The 19,141-nt window shown below is 41.6% G+C and overlaps 1 protein-coding gene across 1 annotated transcript in view; it reads left to right on the top strand.

Annotated features, from left to right (window-relative positions):
- Nucleotides 1–18,624, top strand: part of SYNJ2 (synaptojanin 2) — a 55,502-nt gene extending 36,878 nt beyond the window's left edge. Inside the window, exons 14-27 of the mRNA XM_082217128.1 lie at nt 437–577; nt 1,940–2,132; nt 3,261–3,419; nt 4,358–4,514; nt 4,929–5,046; nt 6,538–6,756; nt 8,212–8,290; nt 9,415–9,583; nt 10,101–10,274; nt 11,320–11,454; nt 13,239–13,351; nt 14,311–14,419; nt 14,726–14,919; nt 16,256–18,624. Of these exons, the coding sequence (XP_082073254.1) occupies nt 437–577; nt 1,940–2,132; nt 3,261–3,419; nt 4,358–4,514; nt 4,929–5,046; nt 6,538–6,756; nt 8,212–8,290; nt 9,415–9,583; nt 10,101–10,274; nt 11,320–11,454; nt 13,239–13,351; nt 14,311–14,419; nt 14,726–14,919; nt 16,256–17,074 (2,779 nt within the window). The 3' untranslated portion in view covers nt 17,075–18,624. The remainder of the gene's footprint in view (nt 1–436; nt 578–1,939; nt 2,133–3,260; nt 3,420–4,357; nt 4,515–4,928; nt 5,047–6,537; nt 6,757–8,211; nt 8,291–9,414; nt 9,584–10,100; nt 10,275–11,319; nt 11,455–13,238; nt 13,352–14,310; nt 14,420–14,725; nt 14,920–16,255) is intronic.
- The last annotated feature ends 517 nt before the right edge of the window (nt 18,625–19,141 follow it).

The following is a 19,141-nucleotide window of genomic DNA, read 5'->3' as shown; positions in this document are numbered from 1 at the left end:
AATGGAAACTGCATTCATTCATTCAATGGAACATCATCAAGTGCTGAATAATCAAGTTATGTTCATTCATACGTGAACCACACTCAGATGGGCTTTATTCATTGCAATAAATAACTATGATTTTGCAGCCTTTCAAACATGGCAGAAAGAGAATGAAATGAAAAATGCTGATTTATCTGAATCTCTGTTAGAAACTGGTCTATTATTGTCTTATCTGCCTGAAGTGGTGGAGACACAGAGGGGCTGTGGAGCAGAGTAAGACCGGTGTATCCTGTATGAACATGATAGTGTTGATGTAGCCCTGAGTTATCAATAAGGTACCATTTATAAGCTCTAGAATTAACCCTGTGTTTTATCCAGTGAAGACTATTTCATGCCCTATCCTGCTACCTATTTTCCTGCTACTGCAATTAACGTTTGCGTTTACCTGTTGCAGCACAACTAATAAGAAGATGTGGGGAGAACAGCTTCAGAAAGCCCTTTCCAGGACACATCGATACATTCTGTTGACATCAGCACAGCTTGTTGGTGTTTGCCTCTTCATCTTTGTACGACCTTTCCATGTCCCCTTCATCAGGTATATCCCCTGCAGTGGGGAACTGGGAGCAAGTAGAAGTCTTCTTTCACTGCAAATTTGGTGAAAGTGAAGGGAAATAATTATTAAGTGGGAATTTACTCACTCTTGCTCATGCTGCTGTTGCATTACGCACATTGTTTTTGTTTAAAAAAAAGAAACTTTCATAATCAGTGATTGAGCCTGAAATCCTAAATATAAGTAAGACCCACTGAATTAAGGATTCTGCTTTTGGGATCCTGTTACCAACTGTAATTCTTGCAGCAGACTCCATTCTTTTTCAAAGAATATGGGCAGGAACTGTGATTGATGAATTGCTCCCTTTGAATTGGATTCTGCTTGAATAATTCACAGAGTACAACCAGTGAGTCTTGGAATCTTTATTGATATGTCTTCAAATTGGACATGCCCTCCATTAAGGAAACTATATTTTAGGGCAAGCTTAATGGCATGCATCTTGAATATGGCTGGCTAGATAGATGGCAGAATGAACAAAGGCGCGTGAGCAAAATTAAAAATATATATAATGTTTCTGTTTAATTCTATATATTTCTTTCAAGGCAGTTGTTCCATCTAAGCCTTAATAAACTTTAAAAAAAAAAAAAAATCCCAGGTTCAGAAGCGCTGTTATGCCAAATGTGATTTAGAGTTTTGAAGTTTTGAATGGGTGAAAAATGGGTCAAAATATATTGGGGTGAGGGGAGTTGGCTGTATTTTATTCTGGGAAATCTCCCAGTGGCCACATACGACTGGTGAGTGTGCAGCCAGAGGCGGAAGTGGGCAGAGCAATGAATGTAAAGTTTACCTTTGTATGCTAGGCTAGTTGCTATGCACACAGATATACACACTCACAAACACCCTGCTCCGTCCTTCATACACGCAAGCAAGAGGCATTATCAAAGTTCAAAACACAGTCCAGCCAGACAAAAACACTCAAGGAGGGTCAGAAGCAGGGGTGTTGAGGGGTGTGGCCACAGGACAGTCACAGGTGTTAGATGGAGAGACCTGGAGTGTAGTTCTGTGACATCACATCAAGATAAGAAATACATGAGCTGGATAAAGTCAGTGTAGTGGCAGTTTCTCTTTTGTAAGGCCCATGTAGATGCGTCGGACCTTCCATGTTCATTCATTTTGGCAGGGCTTGCACAGGATCCTTCTTTGCTAGTCATGGAGCCATAGAATGGTAGAGTTGGAAGGGACCCCAAGGGTCATCCAGTCCCGCCCCCTGCAATGCAGGAATCTCAACTAAAGCATCCAAGACCATCCAACCTCGTGACAGTCTACTGTGCCTATTGTTCTATGTATTTCCTTTACACTTCCTTAGCAAACGCTTCCTTTTGTCTTTGGCTGTTCTCTCCTGCCCAGGGATGTAGCAGTGGACACAGTGAAGACTGGAATGGGAGGGAAAGCTGGCAATAAAGGAGCAGTTGCCATCCGTTTTCAGTTTCATAGCACCAGCTTATGCTTTCTATGCAGCCACTTGACTGCTGGTCAGTCTCAGGTTAAAGAGCGGAATGAGGACTATAAAGAGATCACGCAGAAGCTGAGCTTTCCAATGGTGAGGTTCTTGAAATGTTTTATTTAGAGTTGTGCTGAATTCTCACCCATGAAAACTATCAGAGCAAAAGGAATATATTCAGGGGCGGGTGGGTGTAAAGTTCCACCCGTTTTCCTTTCTCCCCAATCTTAATTCAGGGAATGTAGCACAGACATTTATCTCTGTGTGTGTGTGAGGATATCGGTAGCTGCTGATTCCGAAGCCTTAAAAATATAGCCTGAATTTGGGCAAACCATGCTTAGAAGCAGCTTGTACATCTGTATTCAAAATATATCCATATTAACAGTGCCCTCTAGTGATACTATAGCTGCAGACACGATTTGATGTGGAATGCATATATTTTTGTTGGGTATGTTTTGAGTTTTTGTTATGCTTGGTTTTATAACAAACATTTAAATTTAGCCGAAACAATGGACTCTAAACAAAAGCTTGTTGGTTGAGAATTGTAGTAAATCTTTATTACAGTTGGTTTCAATTTATAGTTATAGTAGTGTGAGACTATAGTTTTAAGGGGCAAATTCACCTTCATTTAATATGAAGATTGTGCTTTGGTGGACAGGAAGTGGCTCACTTGGGGAGGTGGAAGCAACAACACTAGTTTCCTGGCAACAGTATTGCTGCCACTTACCAGGCGTGGGAGGGATGAAATGGCAGGGAGGTTGGCATGGTGGGGCAGGTTCACTGGCAGGAGCACTGGATTGGCTCCACCGATGCACTTGTACTGAACCAATGCCTCCACCGCTCCATTTCCCTCCAGGTAAATGTCAGGGACACCCCTGCCAGGAAGCTAGCATTGCACCTCATATCTCTGTGTGGGCCATTTCTGTTGGAAGAAGCACATTTTTCAAGTTAAAAGCATGCGTCATCAAAACAGATGTGCATATGCGCTTGAGCTATCTTAGTTAACTGTGATTGTGCCAGATTATAAGATCAGTATTGTTTCAGTATAAGATAGTGGCCTGTACTGAAACTAAAGATCAAAGTTGTATCAAGAAACATAGTGCCCAGTATTTATTAATGGGCCATACTCTGAAGAAAATTCTAAAACAGCACTCAGAAATAAGGAAGATTAATATCCTGTTGTTTAATCTGTGCTTGAAAATACAATTTTCTCTCACACACAAACAGGGAAGAAGCATGTTTTCCCATGACTATGTGTTCTGGTGTGGTGATTTTAACTACCGCATTGACTTGACCTATGAAGAAGTATTTTATTTTCTCAAACGACAAGATTGGAAGACACTCCTGGAGTTTGATCAACTGCAGCAGCAGAAATCCAGTGGAAAAGTAAGGGGACTGGTGCTGTTTGAAAGAGCATTTACTGTAAAAGAGATATTCACCCGAAAGCTCTTTAGTTATTTGAAGCAGATGCCCAAAACCTGATCTGAATGCACATGTTGCAGCAACCTAGCTGAATCCAAACAGCTTTGGGTCTGGATGAGAGACTACTTAGGGACACTATTGAGGCCACCTTCTGTTTTGCAGTGGAAGGCAGTGTGATTATTCATTTAATAAACAATGATATTTTTAAAACTTGTGCTGCCAGAGGTCCATGGTGTACATCTGGTTGCTTTTGTTTGATTTTTTTTTTTAATCCTACCTTCCTTATGAAATAATTATCAAGGTAGGTTAGCTACAGGTTTTTTTTTGGGGGGGGGAATATAGTAAAATAATAATGAAGTTAGAAAAGTTGGATTTTTTTTTAAAAAAAACCAACAACCAAAATTTATACTCTTAATGGCCAAACAGGATTATAATGACTTTTTAATGGGATTATTTTTCTAGTTGCCTTTTTGTCTTATTCAAGTACATAACATAAGCAAAAATACTTTGCTAAAAATGCAAGTACAGTGGTACCTCTGGATGTGAACGGGATCCGTTCCAGAGCCCCATTCGCATCCTGAAGTGAACATAAGACGCAACTGTGTGCGCGCGGGTTGCGTTTCGCCGCTTCCACGCATGCGCGTGACATCATTTTGAGCATCTGCGCATGTGTGAGCAGTGAAACCCGGAAGTAACGCGCTCCGTTACTTCTGGGTTGCTGCAGAGCGCAACCCAAAAATATTTAAGCTGAAGCGTATTCATCCCAAGGTATAACTGTAATCAGGCTGCTATCTGTGCTTAGAGCTACATGGTGGAGATCTGCTTTATATCAAGAGAAAGAATACTGTATGAATGGCACCATAATAAGCCATGATTTAGATGACCTGTGATTTGTTTTATAGATCTTTAAGGATTTTCATGAAGGAACTATTAATTTTGGTCCAACATATAAGTACGATGTTGGCTCAGAGGCTTATGATACAAGTGACAAATGCAGAACTCCAGCCTGGACTGACAGAGTACTTTGGTGGAGGAAGAAACTTCCTATTCATAAAACGGGTGGGTAGGATCTTTTCAGTTTTTTAAAAGTCTCATAGACTTCTTTTTGGATCATGAAATGAAGATATGTATTGTAATAGCTTAATTATAGACGGGTACCAAAGTTAAATCCTCTTGTGTCAACTGGAACCTCTGTGGGGCAGAGAACTCAAAATTGCCATACTTACCATTTGAGTCACCCTGTATGGACATAAATGAATTACTATTTACCATCAATGCATTGTGTTTTGTTGCCCATACCATTGCAGTACTCATGTGTTAAAATAATATATATTATAATATTTTGTGTCCTGACAGTTGGGTGCCACATAAGTTATAAGCCACCATAAAAAATGATTGAAGTCCCAACATTTTATTGAACGTTTGCTCTAATGATTTTAAATTCTGAAACTGCATTCTGTTTTCTTTTGCAAGCTGGAGAGATCAATCTTTTTGACACTGATCTCAGTCCAGAAACCAAATTCAAACCCATTTGGTCTCCTGGTGCCTTGATGTATTATGGAAGAGCTGAACTCCAAGCAAGCGATCACAGGTACTGTAACAACAACAGAAGCATAACCCCTCTGAAATGGCAGAGATGCTTTTGTTTCTGTGATTGTCATGCTTTTCTGTACTGTTGCATAGTAAAGGATGGTTCTGTAGCTCATATGGAAAGCAGCATGCAAAACATGCATAAGGTCCTAGGTTCAGCCTCTAGCATCTCTAATTCAAAAGATCACAGATTTAAAAAAAGATTATGAGGAAATTATCCAGGACTGTGGAGAGCCATTGCCAGGCAGAGCAGACGATAGTTGGTGAGATTGACCTAATTCACTATAAAGGAGTGTGTGCTTGGTTCATGCTCACAAAATCATTTGTCCACTTAGGTGTGCAGCATTGACAGTTTCTGAGGAATCCCAGATAGCCCTTTGTGGCACCCTATGCTATCAGTGTGATCCTAGAGCCTTTTCTCATAAAAAAAATTATGTGGTCATCAGAACACCAAAAAGCAAGTAGCAATGGTCAGTGAAGCCAGTCAGCTGATTGAAATTGTCATATGAATCCATAATTCTGGATCAATGAATGATTGGTGCAAAACTGAAGCATTTCAAACAACATGGGCAACCCCATATGCAATTTTACCCCTCCACCTATCCCTGTGTGACCCAGCCGATGGTTGCAATTGGTTCCCTGACTCCACACCTGCTGTGTGGTTGTAATCTTGTGCCACCATCTTGCTGCATCATGGAAAGTCTGTTTTGCTCACTGGGTGCCCAGAGGGGAAAGGAGATAGTCTGTGATGGCAAATCTTAAGAATGAAAACATGTGAAGCTTACTTTATTTTATGAAAAAATGTGGAGAAAGAAAGAGAAAGAAGCTAATGTTTTGTTTCAGGCTTTGATTCTACACTTGATTTGTTTCCTTTGTAAAATAATTAAAGCATAAATAACTTTTGCTGTTTTTTATTTTCTCACTAATTTTAGTATCTGCATTTCCCTAAAATGTCACAAAAATATCAGAAGACAGAAATCTTGCCTGTTAGACAACACCTGTAGGCTGAGACTATATGTCATTTGCAGACACACGTAATCCTCCCTCTGGCTACCCTGCCATTAGGAAGTTGCTGTCAGTAACAGTGGTTTCTGGATGGGTACTTGACAACAACAGAGGAGGGAATTTTGTCTTGTCTTTTTAGAGTTGGTCTGCCACTATGAAGAATAAGGCCTTTAATCCATCAGTCTCCTATGGCTATAGGCTTTCCCCCAGTTGACCAACTCTTTGTATAGATTCTTATATGATTGTGTGGACAGAGATGTTATTTTTTTAAATAAAAGAAAGTGTTGCATAAGTTGCCCCATCAGATATATTGGGAAACCAAGCAATGAAACGATGTGTGTTAAACAGACCTGATTTCCAATTGCTTTGATTGTGCCAACAATTTTTAATAACAAGTCAACATTTCCCTCCGTCTTCTTACTTCTTCATTTTCCCTGGAATAATTGGTTTCCCTCACCCATCTCTTTCTTCTTATTTCTCTGATTAGGCCTGTTTTAGCTATCGTGGAAGTAGAAGTACAAGAAGTTGATGTGGCGGCTCGGGAGAAAGTTTTCCAGGAAGTGTCATCCTTCCAGGGTCCTCTGGATGCCACCGTAGTGGTGACTCTGCAGACACCATCACCTGAAGAGAGAGATGAATTTCCAGAGGACTTGCGTACTGAACTAATGCAAATCTTTGAGACTTATGGCATTGTTGTACTTGTAAGGTACAAATATTCTCATAAAAATATCTACACCCCAATGGCTTGGATTATAACTTCTTGCTCCTGTGACTGAAATGAGGTTCTGTGAAGTGTGGAAGTTTGTCCATGTCACAACAAATAATAATTATTAGAGGATATTTCAGTGCCACAATCCTTTTTCCAAGTAATACATATTATTGAGCATTGTTTTTAGTTAATATCAACAATCAAAGCCATAACAACGGAAGGTGAAGTAGACCAAAAAGTTGAGCCATTGTTCTTAGGAAATGGCAGGTCAGCTTTCCTGTATGTTTATCTGACGAAATGGCTCCTGAGAGCTAGTGGTCTCCTCTAGAGAATTGGTCAGACAAGCTTGACAGCTTACCCTGAAGTAGTACCTTAGGGCAAACTAAAGCGTCAGCTTAAAAATGCACACACTTCTCTTGCGTTCTGGGTATATTTCTGAATTATTTATGCTGAATGGACTTAACCCTAATTCAAACACAGGTGGGTCAGAACACTGCGTTCTTGGCTGCCTGAAACAAAAAGCTTTTATACTCTGATATAATGTGTTGTTGTTTCTCCTCACATACACTGAGCATTGTGTATGCGTGCGAATAATGCAGCCTCCTCTCCATATTGGATCTTCACATTATTTAACAAATTTGCATACCTTTGGCACATAGTCAAAAGGCACCACCATCCTTGCCCCAGAATTTATCCCACAACCTAGTTATTTGTCATGATCATCAGCATGGAATAGAATTCCTATTGCTTTGTGCTGAAGCTTTGAAAAAACTCATCCTTTTACCACCCTTCAGTCACCCCAATTGTGAGTGTATCATCATAGTAATCACTGAAGTGTGCCAAAGGAGAAATAATACATGTTTTCTATGATCAACGTTATGTGGTCTTTAGTATATGGCAGTACAACTCCATTCCAAAAAGTGCTGAGCCCCCTTTCAATAAGCTCTCCTAGATACCCAGCAACACTTGTGGCAGATTTAAGGATACAGGATCAAGAAAATGAAAAGTTTCAAGTCATGAAAGCTATATGCACATATAATGTACACATCTCAAAACAAAGAAGATTCAGATTCAGAGGCAATGTACCAGTTGCTGGGGAGCAACAGCCAGAGCCAATCTGGATATTACCTAAGAAATATTAAAAGAAGTCACCTAAGCTATTCATGCTTCCCCTCTTCCCCATTTCAGCTTAAATCTGCTCTAATTTTAAGCACAGAGTGAGAACATAAGATGTGATTGAAACAACATATCAGACATTATCTCTTTACACCAGCTTTTCAGTTAGGCACAGATACAGAATCATTCACTCTGAATGAGCATGATGAGAAATTTAGTATCATCTGCCCTAAAAGCATTGGAGGCAATTATATTATTCACAAGACTAAATGCAGGAAGTAATAGGCATGTGCACAGTTGATTGACCACCTCTTTCTTTCTTTCTATTCTTGTCAGGATCAATGGAGGCCAGATGCTTGTAACATTTGCAGAAAGCAGGTCTGCTCTTCAAGTTCTTGATGTAGATGGTGCCAAGGTAAGGAAAATAAAAAATTCCCTGCACTATTTTAGGTACCTAAATGGCTATTGGCGAGAGAGCTGACATTTACTATTCTCTTTGATTTCTTTGAATGCCAGGCATTTTTACAGTCCTCATTGGACCGCATCTTTAATATGGAACTGACATTTCCCTGAACACCAGCTTGTAGTTTCAGGCTGACTGTTTTTTTTTTTTTTTTAAAAAAAAGTCAGCTACTAATACAAGCTCCAGAGAGAATCTCTGAAAACTATAAGCTGGTGGATGTGACTAGTCAGACAAGGAAGACTCCTGTCATCCCTTAAAGACTAAATACATTTATTACAGCATGCACTTGCCTACTTCACTAGATGCTCATGCCATTGCCACAGTCTTTAATTGCCATTAGTCTTTAATTTTCCACAGGACTCATTGTCTTTATGTTTTGTATGAGAGTGGCATTTTGTAGGCTGAACTTCAAGGATCCTCAGTTTTAAGGATGTCAGTGATGTGAATATGGGTGGATCAAGTCAATACTATGCACACTTGGACTTTGAAAAGCAGGTCAAATTTCTCCAGGAAACACTCACACAAATTAAATCCCCCTACCTAGCATTAACATAAACACTCTTATGTGCTGTGTAATTAGTCGGTAATGCAGGGCATATATAAATGACCAACTTTCTTTAGAGGGAGAGGCATGCAGTACTACTTTACAGATGAATTTTCAGAGTTCAGATTAGACTAGGCAAGTAAGCAGTTCGATACAGCACTGAAGAATTGCATAATTATTCCATAGCTTCTAGAGAGTAGGCAACGTACCGTTTATGTAACCAGGGCTAGTTCCCCATCAGCGTCACAGTGCAAATGGCACTTAAACATACTTCAGCCACCACCAAGACGAAACAAAACCTTAGAGAGTATTACGAAAGAGTGAGGAAAATGTCATAGTATCTTCCCTCTACATGTCAGCTATCAAAAGTAGCCAGTCAAGAGCTCCACCTACTCTTTAGAATATTTAGCTGACAGCTTTTGTCTTAAATCTGTTGAACTAGGCTTTCAGTTTACATTCTTTTGAAGGCTGGGTCTCGTTTGTGCATAGTGATTTGATTAACCAATTTCCTTTTTTTCTTTTTGTAATGCAGATTAAAGGCAAGACAGTGAAAATCTGGCCTAAAACCCAGGACTGGCTGAAGGGCCTTCAGGAGGAAATCACTAGGAAACGAGACAGCATTGCCCCCATGTCACCCACAGCAAACTCCTGTCTACTGGAGGAAAATTTTGATTTTACAAGTTTAGATTATGAATCAGAAGGTTTGTGGCATGGACTGTAGCTAGATGTGTGAGCCCTCAGTTTCTCTGCAAGTCTCTCTGTGTGCTCTTGATTGGTACCTTTGGAATCAGGAAAGTGAGCAGTGATTCAGTCCTGCAACACTTATTTGCTAACCTTCCTCTTCACTGTACTTCCTATAGTGAGACTTGCTGCCAGAGACAGCTGTAGAAAAAGAAATGGGCATTTAGCAGAGGGATTTCCCTATTTCTTCTTGTTGTTGTTGCTTCTGCTGCTTCTCTTGTTGCATTGGAAAGTGTTTTGGAAGAGCTTTGTTAAGCGATGTGATGGGGCTACATTCAGGAGAGGGGTTCAAAAGCCCTGATTGATGTGCAAAGGTTCCCCTCACAGCCCTCTGATCCTTTTTATAGGAAAATGCCACTACACCTCACTTTTAAACATTCCTGCTTCCTTTTTATACAAATTGCAACTAGAGTAAGAACCAAGAACAGATAGTCCAGTTCCCCACCAATATTTCCATTGCTATATCTTTTGCTTTAGGTGATATCGATGATGATGATGATTTGGATGACATGCCACCACATTTACCTCTAACGACAGAAGTGGCATTAGCAGTGGACGATTTGCTGGATGGGCCTGAATGTTTGATGGTGGCATCCACGGTACATGCAAACAAATCTCACCATCCTGGAAGAAAGCTGCATCTGTATAAAGGTAACATCTTTATAGGATAGTGGCTAACTAAACAACTGGTGTGTTCAAAGCACAGTGATTGGGCTTTTGAGACTGGCTTCCATGAACAAGTTACACTGTGGGTGTGGCTTGCTGACCAAGTTAAAATTGTCATTATTCCCAGAGAAAAAATGGTTCCTTGTTAAGTCTCATTATCTGAGTCAAGCCCAATCAAGTGTATGTGTGTGCATGTGTTTTGTTTATTGACTTTTTACAAGCTTTGAACTGAAACTGGCTGAACAAAGTATTTTTCATCCATGGCTATATTATGCAGCACAGAGGAAAAAACAATGTTTTTGTTATTAGTATAAAACAAACCAATAATAAAATGAAGGAACTAAATTTATATAACACAGACACATACTTCCATGCAAAATATAAGTATGGGTTTATTTCTTTCAATATGTCCTTCATATAGAAAGGTATATTCAATCGCCTTTTGTCACTTGATCTCAATCTATATTGAATTCATTGTTTGGTATTAGGCTTCCCATGACCACAAACTGGAGTCACCTGGTTGGTTTGCCTCTGCTTTTCATCACATTATCCCAGCCTGCATTGCACATGGTGTGGGACCTGCAAGGGCATTGGTACACCACATGTATGTTGTGTGCCTTTTAGATATGCACTGAATATACATCCGGTCCTTTTTAGAAAGCTCTGTCTCACTGTGCCTTGAGAGCAAACCATGTGACCCAAACTCCATGCCACTGAAAGCAAATAAATTTCAGAAACCTCTGCCCAGTGCTTAAGAGAGCATACCATTTGCTAGCTGGACTCCCCCTGCAACTCATTCTCCCAAAAATGTGAGGGAGAAACAGCTCAAGCAGTTGATGAAGCTTGATACATTGCTGCTTGACAGAAGAGGGTGGTTGAATGTTGAGTCACTGAACACTTGGGAAGTTTCCCTTGGTTCACTTCTCAGCTTACTTTCTTTGATGGGTAAACATTTCTTTTTTGATATCATGGCTTTTTCCCTTGCATTGGTCTGTTTTCTATTTTTAAATGATTTTTACACATTCCCTAGATGATGCTGACCTGATTGAACCAAAACAAGAGCTGGACGGAGGTGGGGAGTTTCGCCATCGTTCCCCGAGCAGGTCTCTTTCTGTCCCAGGCAGGCCTCGGCAGCCTCAGCCACCACAGCGACCTCCTCCTCCAGGTGGGGGGCTCCATTTTCTCCCTCTGTGCTGAAAACAGTGTTTGGATTGCTGGCTTCTCTAAGCCACAGCATAGCCAGTACACTGGAAGGAGTGTGGTGAAGCCAGTGAGATTTATGCCTATGGGCATTTCATTAAAAAATACTGCAAGGCAGAAGACAACATACAAAATTACAATAAGACTCAAAACATAAATGGAAACTGGTTGGGAAAAAGAAATGCATGTTTCAAAGGCCTATCTGGATAACAGAGTTTTCAGGAAATGTAGGCAGGGATGATTCCTGCCAACCCTTTCCTGTCAGGGAATTCCATAGGGTAGGACCAGCCACATGAAAGGCTCAGTCCCTGGTAAATGGCAGCTGGACCTCAGGGCATTGGGGAACCACCATCAGATGATTTCCATGATCAAGGAAGAGCATCAACATTCAGATGGTCCTTGAGGTACTTTGGGCCCAGGTTGTGAATTAGCCTAAGAACTTTCAACCTGGCCCAGTAGCAAACTTGGCCCAGTTTACATAAGATTGAGTCATTGGCTGTATAAATCTTTGCAGTTTTAGTCTGAAAAAAGCAGCAATCACACTCCTTTGGGAGCATGACCCATGAAACTCTGTAGAATGTTTGAGTAAATGTGCATGGGTGTTAACTGTCTGATATTTGGCCTCACGTTCTGCCTTTGCATCCCATTCTTTCTTTTAACTCCCTAAGCTCTGATAGAAAAGGGTGGCTTTTGTATGGAAAGATCCTACCAAATGCTTTGTAATACGTACTGTCCAAGTGGGCGAAACTCAGTTAATAATGCCCATAGCAAAAGACAATTGTAACAGTTTTCAAGGGGGTCATAGCTTTTGCTGCAACAACATCATCATATATTACTAATACCCAACTCATCTGACTGGGTTGCCCCAGCCACTCTGGGCAACTTCATAAATATGAAAACACAGCAAAACATCAAGTATTAAAAATACAGGGCTTCAGATGTCTTCCAGCACCTCTTTTTCTAGAAAAATAGCACTGCTTGTAACTGTTTTCTCTCTTTGACATCTGATGGGAGGGATTTCCACAGGGCAGCGGAATTGCGGCAACTTAATGGATAACTAATTTATGATGGCTTAATACATTTATTAACCTTTAAGGTGCCACAAGTTTCTTCATTCATGACTGCAAAGGTGCGGGTTTTTTACTTAATGCACACAGCTGAACCGTGCCTACTAATGCAAGCACAGTAAGGAGACAGGTTGCTGAGCAAAACCGCAGGACACCATTTCACATGTGAAAGATGCATCTGTGTGCTTCTTCCACAGCTGTCACTCCACAGCTTAAGCTGAGAGGAGCAGGGTTAGCAGCTGGAGCAGAGCAATCTGGTGACTTACTGGCAGTACCAGCTGCTGTGGGGGAAGCTGCATATGCCACTCTATGCAAGAACCCCAAGTACAGATGCAGCTCAGCCTATCTTGAAGCATTGACCACTGGAGCAAACAAGGGCTGTATCCAGTGCTCTGCATGAGCAGAAGGGGCTTCTGCAGTGGGACTTCCACCACTGTCTTCCTCCCCCTGCATCCTGGAACAGGTTTTGAGGGTGTGCTCGGGGAAGAAAAGATGGCAAAGTCTGCTCACACAATGCTAGATTCCACCTAAAATAATTTATTAGCTTAGGGCAGAATTCTGCCCCAAGGACCAGAATTGTTTAAATCAATGGCTGAACTGTAGTGCTTTCACTGTTCCTTTTTTTTTTTAAACACACGCACGTGCAAAATGTCAGAAATCAATGCATGTGTCTCTCCTCCAGCTGGAGTATCTGTTAAAAAATCCACATCAGATGGGTTCATCTCTTCAGGAGGCCACTCTCTGTGTTCCATCCTGCAGACTGCAAAGCTTCTTCCAGGGGCACCTCAGCAACCAGTGAGTAGTTCAGCACAATTGTTGAGTCATTTGGTGGAGGGCAAGAGGTGAGACGAAAAAGAAAACAGTGCATTTACAATTACGCATATCCTGCCTTTCTGGATAGAAATCCATCCAAGGCAGCATATACAACATACGTTGAAATTGTTTGTGATGTTTAAAAAATATTAAAAAGTCAACAGACACATCAGATGTGTAAAGTACCCAGTGTATTATTTATTTTTGTGCATTGTGCTTGAAATCTCCAATGTCATCTATGAGATGCTGAAGTTGCATAACAACCATTATCTGTGGGATGAAGATGTTAAAGGGGCAGCCAGAAAAAACACTCATGCATGGGCGCATGCATCTAGAAAGAGTCATTTCAGGAGCATCTCACACAGCATGACCTTGCCAATATATGACAGCAAAGTCCATCCTTTGTTCATCCTTTGCCAATTTGGTAAAGTAAAGAAACAACATGTTTGTATAGGACCTTTCCTAGAAATATTACAGTTCTGGGGTTAGGGTGCCCCAGCAGTGAAGCCCCTAGATCAGGGATGGGGAACCTGTGGCCTATCAGATACTGTCGGACTACAACTCCCATCATCCCTTGCCATTGGCCAGGCTGGTTGAGGCTGATGAGATCTGGAACTCAACAACTTTTGGAGGGTACCAGGTTCCCCATACCGGCCCAAGGCCTAATCAGCACACCAAGTGGTGGCAGCTCCTTAAACAGGGTGTCTATTGGAAGACCTAAGGGCATAGTGGAATGGGAGAGTGGGATGAAGCATATATAAGTATTCCTTCTTGTGAGAGGGATTTATTGACATTAATTCATGCCTGGTAGGCAAAAACTAACCACTCTGAAAATGTTAAGCCTACTTCCCTGTTTATACTCTGCTTTATAAAGTGGCATATGCATGATTTTCTTCTGGCTCACTCCATCTGTTATTTGTTTTCCTTTAAATTTTTGTAAGCCAAAATCACGGACTGGAATTAGCAAGCCATATAATGTCAAGCAGATCAAAACCACCACCCCTCAGGAAGCAGAGGAAGCGATTAGATGCCTGATGCAAGCAAAAGGAGGTAACATGAACAAATTTCAGTTAAGAACATTGATAATATCTGTTTCTTTGTTATCTTTTCAGAGCTACATAAACATGCCTAAGAAACATCTCTTTTGGGCGCCATCTTAAAATGTTAATCACTGCTGTTCTCATTTCCTGTAGTGAAACCTGAGGAGCTGTCAGTTTGGATTAAAATACTGCTTGTATTTTTGTTTCAACTTGAACATACTGCTCCATTTTCAAACTGATCTGTTGATGCGAATAAGACTATTTGGGCAAATAAAACCTTTTAGGATAAGTAGATTTCTACAATTCTGTATTTCAGTAACTCCGGAGGAAGCCTTGGCACCCATTTCAGGAACTGTCACTAAATCTGAAAGCTTCCCTGGTGTTGCAAAGTCTGCACAACTTCACAGCCCGCAACCACCACCAGTGCTCATACCTCAGCGCCCAGCACCAAAAGTTCCCGCTGCTAAGAAACCAGCACCCCTGCAGAGGATGGGAGGGAAGCCAGGATGCGTAAGTCTCCATTAGATGCTTCTGCAGGGTTCAGTCAATATTCAGAGGGCAAATTTGGGGGTTGCACATGCAGTCGGTAGAAGTTTGCAATTGAACTTGTCATTGAGCTGAGTTAATAGGTATGTGGCCTTCAAAAGTCCCCTCATCTCCAAAACTGTGCCCTCAGAGTACCATCAAGGAGAAAGAAGACTGCTACCTTTGGGTTACATAGGGAGTGAGATGAATAGCCAGGACACACTCTTCCTCAATCCCAGCTACATTATGACCTTGGATTTCTCCATTGGGTTTTTATGGGAAGTTCTCACTTCTGTTCTGGAGACATGAAAAACAGCTTTTCTATGTGAACCAGGAAATCACCTAGATTGTATTTATGTATCCATTTCTCTTGGGAAAGGAGAAAAAGGGAGAATAAGTAAATGTCAACAGAGAGAGAGAAATAGATGGCCCTGTCTACTTTCCACTCTCCTACTTACTCCTTTTGCTTTATGGCCTTCTCTTTCAGCTGGCTTTTCTCTTTCCTTGGAGGAAAGGGGGTGCAGTTCGCCCCGGGTTTCATCCCTGAGGGGGGTGACATTGCCACCCTGCCCCCAGGTGCACAGCATGTGCGCCGCTCCAGGTGCTGGAGGAGCTAGTTCTGCCCCTGCTCTTGCCCCCTCTCCTTTGTACTTCCGCACCACCACAGCAGCAGGGGAGGGGCAAAAAAAGCAGTATTTTTAGCAGCTTAAATGCCATTTTTGGATGAAGGGTAGGTTACACATTGTTAAAATAAATTAAATAAATTAGAGTCAATGCTGCCAGTCAGTTTCTAACTCATGTTCAGCTATTCCACAGTCAACTGAGCTGTGTTCTGTCCCTCCACCGCAGCCTATTTATCTTTTCCAACTAGATACTAAGCATGCACAGTCCTCACTGGTCTGTTTTTTAAGGGGGTGAGGGATTTCCCTTTCAGATTTTCTTTTTTTTAAGAAAAGATTTTTGTACTTCTGTAAACTTGAGAGTTCACCTGAGCATGCAGGCACCTCCTCTTCCTTGATGGCCATATTTTGGCTTCAAAGCTTGTTAGCACTCTGAGACAGAGTTCATAATTAGCAGGAGGAATAAGAGCCATGGAAAGGACATAATTCTTTCCCCGGAATGTTGAAGCTTTTTAGCACATTTTTAAATGGATATATCAAGATTTTAGAATGCTGCATGTACAGAATTAGAGGCCATCTTACCTCTGTCAAGAATATATCAGCTTTGCTTTGGGGGTGGGTATGTGCAATTGTCTCTTTTTTTAATCACTATGGGGCTGGTTGAATAGCAACTGATTGACATTATGACATCCTTTTCTTAGCCTCCTTCTCCAGAAGAGCAGTTTGAGCCATCTGTTGGTCACTTCTCCTTTGCACTGCCAGAGTCTTGCCTTGAGGCTAGAGCCATTGCTAGAAGTCCTACCAGAGCAGCCCCTGTTCCTAAGCCAAGAACAGTCCCCCCGGGCAAAATCCTTGAGAGGAGAAGGAGCAGCGAAAGGTACCCGGCTGCCTTGCGTCTTCTGGAGGAGAGCTCTTGTCTTCCTGCTCAGAATTCTACCCATGCTCCAAGAGTTCCACCGAGGAGAAAGAAATCTGCCCCTCCCGATTTTCATCTGCAAGTACTCCAGAGCAGTGACAGCCTGTTTCTCAAGGGGTTAACATTTAATTCCAACAATAACAATAATCCGTCTCACACTCAGTCTGATTCCATCCCACTTTCTCCAAGTGAGCCCTTTCTACCTGCAGCAGCAGGAGCCATGACCAGCCCGATAGACGACGACTCCAAACCTTCGAGGTTCATGACTTCAGAGTTAATTAGCGGCCTGCAGTTTCTTCCACCCATGTGCCTCCAGCAGCAACACCAGCAGCTTTCAGACGACGACTTTCTTAGAGGGAGCACCAGTCTTTTAGACCTGGAGACTGACTTCATTGCTTATCAGTCAATCCCTCAACCGCTGCCGATCAGCCCAACACACGCTCCAAAAGATGTGGAACTCCCCAGTGCAAGTGATTTCAGCCACTGGGTTACATTTGGTGAAGAGGGCAACAGCAGCACCATCTCTGAAAGTCCTAGTGTACTGGTTGCATCCAAGCCGAATCAAAATGCCTGTGTGGACCCCAACGCCAGTTTAAAACTATGAGCGTGGGTCTCCCCCCCCCGCTTTTTCTACAACAAGCAAACAAACAACAACAGGACAAGATTTTTTCTGAAACAATTTGCTTTATTCTCAGAGCCTTTGGTACAGGAAGGACTGAGTTAAATGAGTCGTTATGGTACTTCACACTCCACGTCACGCCTCCAATGAATTCTGATTTAATTTGTACGGTGAGTGGCAACCTTCTCTTCCATGTGCATGCTATAATGCCTTTTGGTACAATTGCTTCTCATCTGCACTTTTCTTGCTTTCTGTACTTCATACCAAGGCTGTCTATCCCATAGTACTCGCTTGCTGTGAAAAGGATAGCATGGAGGTTTCTGCATTATGTCTAAAGAGGCATTTTGTGTCTGTTTGGGCACACAGCGGTAGTTGCTTTGAAAAGCTGAACACACTTCCTAGGAGAGGCCCTAGTGAACTGGGTAGGACATAATTCCGGATAAACATGCTGAAGATCTCACAGTATGTTTGCCTCTGCATCTTCCCTTTCATGCTTGTTAACATCTGCAGAGTCTGGGAAGCTTAAACCAAATGAGCTCAAGCCAGTAAGCACGCTGTTGTTTTTTCCACCAAGGCCCAAAAGGGAGAAAATTACCTGCAGATTGTGCCTAATGACAACAGAATAATGTGGAGATGGTCAACCAAGGCTGCTGTAGCTGTAGTGCTGCTGGTAGTATCAAGGACTGGCATGTAGGAGTCCCAAGCGATAAAGTAGCTAATAAATAGAAAATGGTATCTCAGAGAAAACTAAAGCTATGGTTATATGAAAGCACTAGAATTTATAATTCTTGAGCAATGTGGTTGCAGTCTCATCTCTGGCTTGGGTAGAGGCTGGGAAGCCAATCACACGTGCCTCTCATAGTACAGGGGTGGGGACCTTGTGGTTGAGCACCAGTAGCGAGAATTGTAGTCCAACAACTGGAGGGTCACAGGCTCCCAGTGATCAGGAAGGCGATATATTGCCTAGGGCAGTCTCCTCCAGCCTGAAGCCCTATAGATGTTTTAGATTACAACTTCCATCAGCTCCAGCTGGCAGGAGCTGGTGTCCAAAACCTCCGGAGAGCACCAGGTTGGTGAAGGCTGGACAAGGGTAAGACGAGTCTAAATGTGCCTATGTAGAAATATCAATGGTAGGCATGAGAGAGACTTCTGTACTCAAGGTTCCCCAGCTCTCACCCTTTGGAGCTACAGTCCTGAGGGTGAAAGTTACCTTGGCATAATACAGCCTCAAGGAAACTATTGTAGAGAACAGACAGGTAATGTAGTGTGAGCATAAAAGGCAGAGGATAATTTTATCGATAATTGTTAAATAATATGGGAACATGTGCAACGGAGTTATAGAATCAGGTGATTAAGACTGGTAATTTATTAGTGACAGGATGGAATCACTTTTGATGGAGTGGCATACTTCATGATTTTAATTTGTTTTGAAATAGTAAAGATCAGAAGAGGGGGGAACTGTAAAGTATTTGGCTATCCTTTTTTGTATCGAGGCTGTAAATAATATCATTAAATTTCTTTTTTATGAAACCGAACTTGGCTTATTTTGTTTTTGTATTATATTGTCCTCAAAACTGAAAGGCTAGATGTTTCATTTGATGATTCAATAAATTAGAGCCCAGAAAGGTAAAAGTAGGAGGGAATCAGATACACAATAATGACTAAACATTGATTATTTAATCAATGTTTGTACTGCTGAATAAAAATACAACATTTAATAATGTTTCCAAGAAGCTAGGGAAAAGATAAGATTAAAAACAAAACTCAACCGTACATTACGAAACTGAGCAGTGGTCAAAAATAAGAGTCCAAGACAGCTGGGGCAAACTTATAAATGTTAAAGATGCATATATTAGTCATTAATGTATCCACGAAATAACCAAGGGAGAGCATTCCATGGGGTGGGTGCTATCACTCAAAATGCCTGCTTTCACATTGTCACCAAGTAACACTTCACTAGGCATGGAACAACCAGCAGGTTCTCCTCAGATGATCTTAACAACTGGCCCCAAGTTGCTTAGAGACCCCAAAACCATGACTTAGGCACCCAGT

The sequence above is a fragment of the Podarcis vaucheri genome (genome assembly GCF_965113315.1).
Source record: "Podarcis vaucheri genome assembly, chromosome: 3".
Taxonomy (NCBI): domain Eukaryota; kingdom Metazoa; phylum Chordata; class Lepidosauria; order Squamata; family Lacertidae; genus Podarcis; species Podarcis vaucheri.
Note: the sequence above shows the minus strand (reverse complement) of the source record. Positions and strands in the feature narration are given on the sequence as shown.